This window comes from Nelumbo lutea, chromosome 2 (genome assembly GCF_056320005.1).
Source record: "Nelumbo lutea isolate HS-2025 chromosome 2, American lotus-T2T, whole genome shotgun sequence".
NCBI classification, from domain to species: Eukaryota; Viridiplantae; Streptophyta; class Magnoliopsida; order Proteales; family Nelumbonaceae; genus Nelumbo; species Nelumbo lutea.
In genome coordinates this window covers 111046346-111049839 of record NC_142685.1, presented here as the reverse complement: position 1 = coordinate 111049839, position 3494 = coordinate 111046346, and the positions used below count along the sequence as shown (strand labels likewise).

Below are 3494 nucleotides of genomic sequence, written 5' to 3'. Positions count from 1 at the left end.
AGACTGTGATTGAAACATCCTAACCCGATACACCCATACAAGGATTGAATAGGGTCGGCAGGAGGATTCACTAAAATCCGACCCGACTGAAAACCCTTGTCCCTAATCGAGTGGAGGTGTGTGACCGATTCCTTGGGTGGATGGCTGGACAATCATGGGCGCACGTGTCAGCGGCATGATCTCCAGGCTGTTGGAAACGGATTGCTGAGTTGGCAACCTGCCTGCTTTTGACGAGGGAGAGGGAGAGGGGCGACCCGAAATAATGAGCTCAACCCACGAAAAAGCGAAAAAGAGGCTTCCTCTATTTAGAAAAATAGCCTGTCTCATCTCTCCAACCAGCTGTTTCCACCGCTATGCTCCCGCCTCATCCTGACCGTCCATCTCTTTTCTAACTGGCCCTCTTTCCATTTTAAATACGAGGGCGTGTAGCTGAGATCAGAGACGTCGTTGTGAGTCTTGTGACTTGCGCCTGCGCGAGAGACATATATATATATATAGAGAGAGAGAGAGAGAAAGAGAAGCAGAAGAAGCAGAAGGCTTCATTAGAGTCTCTCACCAACAGGAAAACCAGTCTTTCACAAAGGTAATTAATTTAATCTGGAGGGGTTTTACCGTTTTTTTAGTATTCGATCGGGATCAATCGTTAGCCGGGGTTCCTGATCGATTGCCATTGTTGATCTCTGGACTGTGTGTTGTTCTTGTCGTCATTGGAGTGGAGTCATCCATGTGGGGAGGTTAAAATGGTTTTAAAATTCATCATCTGCTCAGATGTGCCTGAATTTGTATCTTATTTTTTTCTTTCAATGGGATATGAATGCAGGAATGTAGGGCTTTTAGTATGCTTTATCGATGATCGGCTCCTGTTTTTGACCTTTTGTTTTTAGCTGCATTGGCTCACACAATGTAACAATCAAGAAGGTCTACATTGGTTGTCGTTTTGGGTCTGCATTGGCTGATCTGTTTGTGCGTTTTCATTTCCAGTCGGCTTGTTTTCTGAAAGTGGTTTCAAGATTTTCCATTCTTCTAATTACTTATTAAATCCCAGCTAAAATTAGTTATTTTACCCCTTTCTTGTTCACTTTTATTACCCCCGGTTTTTTTTTTTTTTTCTTTTTGAAATGACTGAACTTCGATTACTTTTATTCCCCCCTTGATCTTCTATAAGATTTTAGAAAGGCCTGGTAATTCAATCAAATATGTTGTATGGCCGTGACAGCCAAAACCCGTTGTCTTTGTCTTTAATTATTTTGGTTTGAATTTGACTGTCTTTCACTGACCGATCAGCAGGTAATAGAAGATGGCAGACAACGAGGATATTCAGCCCCTTGTTTGCGACAATGGAACAGGAATGGTCAAGGTACTGAATCAAGATTTCTTGTAAATTCAAGTATCCAGATTTAAAATTTCCACTTTGGTTTTTATTTTTTCTTTTCTGGATTTTGGAGCCAAAACCTTGGTTGTTCTAATTGATTCTGTTGATCTTCAGGCTGGGTTTGCTGGAGATGATGCCCCAAGGGCCGTGTTCCCTAGCATTGTAGGACGCCCTCGCCACACTGGTGTGATGGTTGGTATGGGCCAGAAGGATGCCTATGTTGGGGATGAGGCTCAGTCCAAGCGTGGTATTTTAACTTTGAAATACCCGATTGAGCACGGTATTGTGAACAATTGGGATGACATGGAGAAGATCTGGCATCACACCTTCTACAATGAGCTCCGTGTGGCCCCTGAAGAGCACCCAGTTCTCCTCACTGAAGCACCCCTCAACCCCAAAGCTAACCGTGAGAAGATGACCCAAATCATGTTTGAGACCTTCAACACTCCTGCAATGTATGTTGCTATTCAGGCCGTTCTTTCCCTTTATGCCAGTGGTCGTACAACTGGTAAGCAGCTCCATTGGGTTTCATTTTCTGGGCTACTGGAATTGAATTTTGGTGATCAATGAATCAATGATGTTACAGAGAATAGGATGTGGATTCTCAGAGTGACTATAACTCTGTAACAATTTGAAATCTAAACTTTTTGTTTGGTTTTTCCATCCTATCATTTTCTCCTGTGATATGGTGACAAACATGTGAATGGTTGTTTACTTTTGTAGGTATTGTCCTGGACTCTGGGGATGGTGTCAGTCACACTGTTCCCATATACGAAGGGTATGCTCTCCCACATGCCATCCTGCGTCTTGACCTTGCAGGGCGTGATCTCACAGATGCCCTGATGAAGATCCTGACCGAGCGTGGCTACTCTTTCACCACCACTGCTGAGCGGGAAATTGTGAGGGACATGAAGGAGAAGCTTGCTTACATTGCTCTTGATTATGAGCAGGAACTAGAGACAGCCAAGACCAGCTCATCTGTGGAGAAGAGCTATGAACTGCCTGATGGGCAAGTGATCACCATCGGCGCTGAACGATTCCGATGCCCAGAAGTTCTGTTCCAGCCATCCATGATAGGAATGGAAGCTGCTGGCATTCACGAGACTACATACAACTCCATCATGAAGTGCGATGTGGACATCAGGAAGGACTTGTATGGCAACATCGTCCTCAGTGGTGGCTCAACCATGTTCCCAGGCATTGCTGACAGGATGAGCAAGGAAATAACAGCACTAGCACCCAGCAGCATGAAGATCAAGGTGGTGGCTCCTCCTGAGAGGAAGTACAGTGTGTGGATTGGGGGATCCATCTTGGCTTCTCTTAGCACTTTCCAACAGGTATTTGGCTTCTCTTAGCTGGGGCACTTTAGCAGGCCGATTGGGTAGTTAACTGATGGTTTGATTATTGGTTTGTTGCTTGCTGCAGATGTGGATTGCAAAGGCGGAGTATGACGAGTCTGGGCCATCGATTGTGCACAGGAAATGCTTCTGATCATGCACGAGCGAGGGGGAGATGCTTCCCAACGTGCATGCCTGGAAATGCTTTCTTTGTTTTTCTTTTCTTTTTTATTCCATTTCTTGTTTCTTTCACTCGATTCAATGTTGGGACAGTGATCTTGAAGGGGTTTGAAATCCAAATTTTTCCTTCTTCCATTATTATTCTTATTAGAAGTTGTGCATTAATATTGCCTTGATCTGGTTGAAGCGGAGGTCGGCTTTACTTTTTAGGTGTTTTGATTAATTAAGACCAATAAACACCATATACCTTCCATTTGAGATCAAGGATTTTTGTCCCATTTTTTTTAGATTCTCTTTGTTCTTGCTACCATGTGAATGTGAAATGAAATTATTTTATTTCCCATTTCTGAGTGTTCTAAGTTCTACTTTTTCTTGTCAAGGAAAGAATGGGAATGCCGACATTCATTTCTTTGAATTCTGATTTCATTCCGATCTTGGAATCCTGTGCCAGTCAGTGCCTTTGCTAGGATGACACAGGTCATGAATTTAAGGGGCAGCTACCTGAGCCTGAGAATATCAGTTAAGAAGGCATCCTGGACAGCTGAAGTGGCTGAACTGAATGGTACGCCCTTGAATCGTTAAAAAGGGCATAGATAATATGATAA

General features: G+C 43.6%; 1 protein-coding gene across 2 annotated transcripts; it reads left to right on the top strand.

Moving 5' to 3' along the window:
• The first annotated feature begins 254 nt into the window (after positions 1–254).
• On the top strand, positions 255–3232 carry LOC148872786 (actin). 2 transcript variants are annotated; one of them, XM_088967894.1, is made up of 5 exons: positions 255–583; positions 1288–1357; positions 1487–1880; positions 2096–2709; positions 2798–3232. In XM_088967894.1, exons 2-5 carry the CDS (start codon positions 1298–1300, stop codon positions 2861–2863), a joined length of 1134 nt encoding a protein of 377 aa, XP_088824020.1. In that variant the 5' UTR covers positions 255–583; positions 1288–1297; the 3' UTR covers positions 2864–3232. The 2 variants fall into 2 exon arrangements, with proteins under 2 accessions (XP_088824020.1, XP_088824021.1); XM_088967895.1 differs by having other exon boundaries at positions 437–583; positions 1285–1357.
• The last annotated feature ends 262 nt before the right edge of the window (positions 3233–3494 follow it).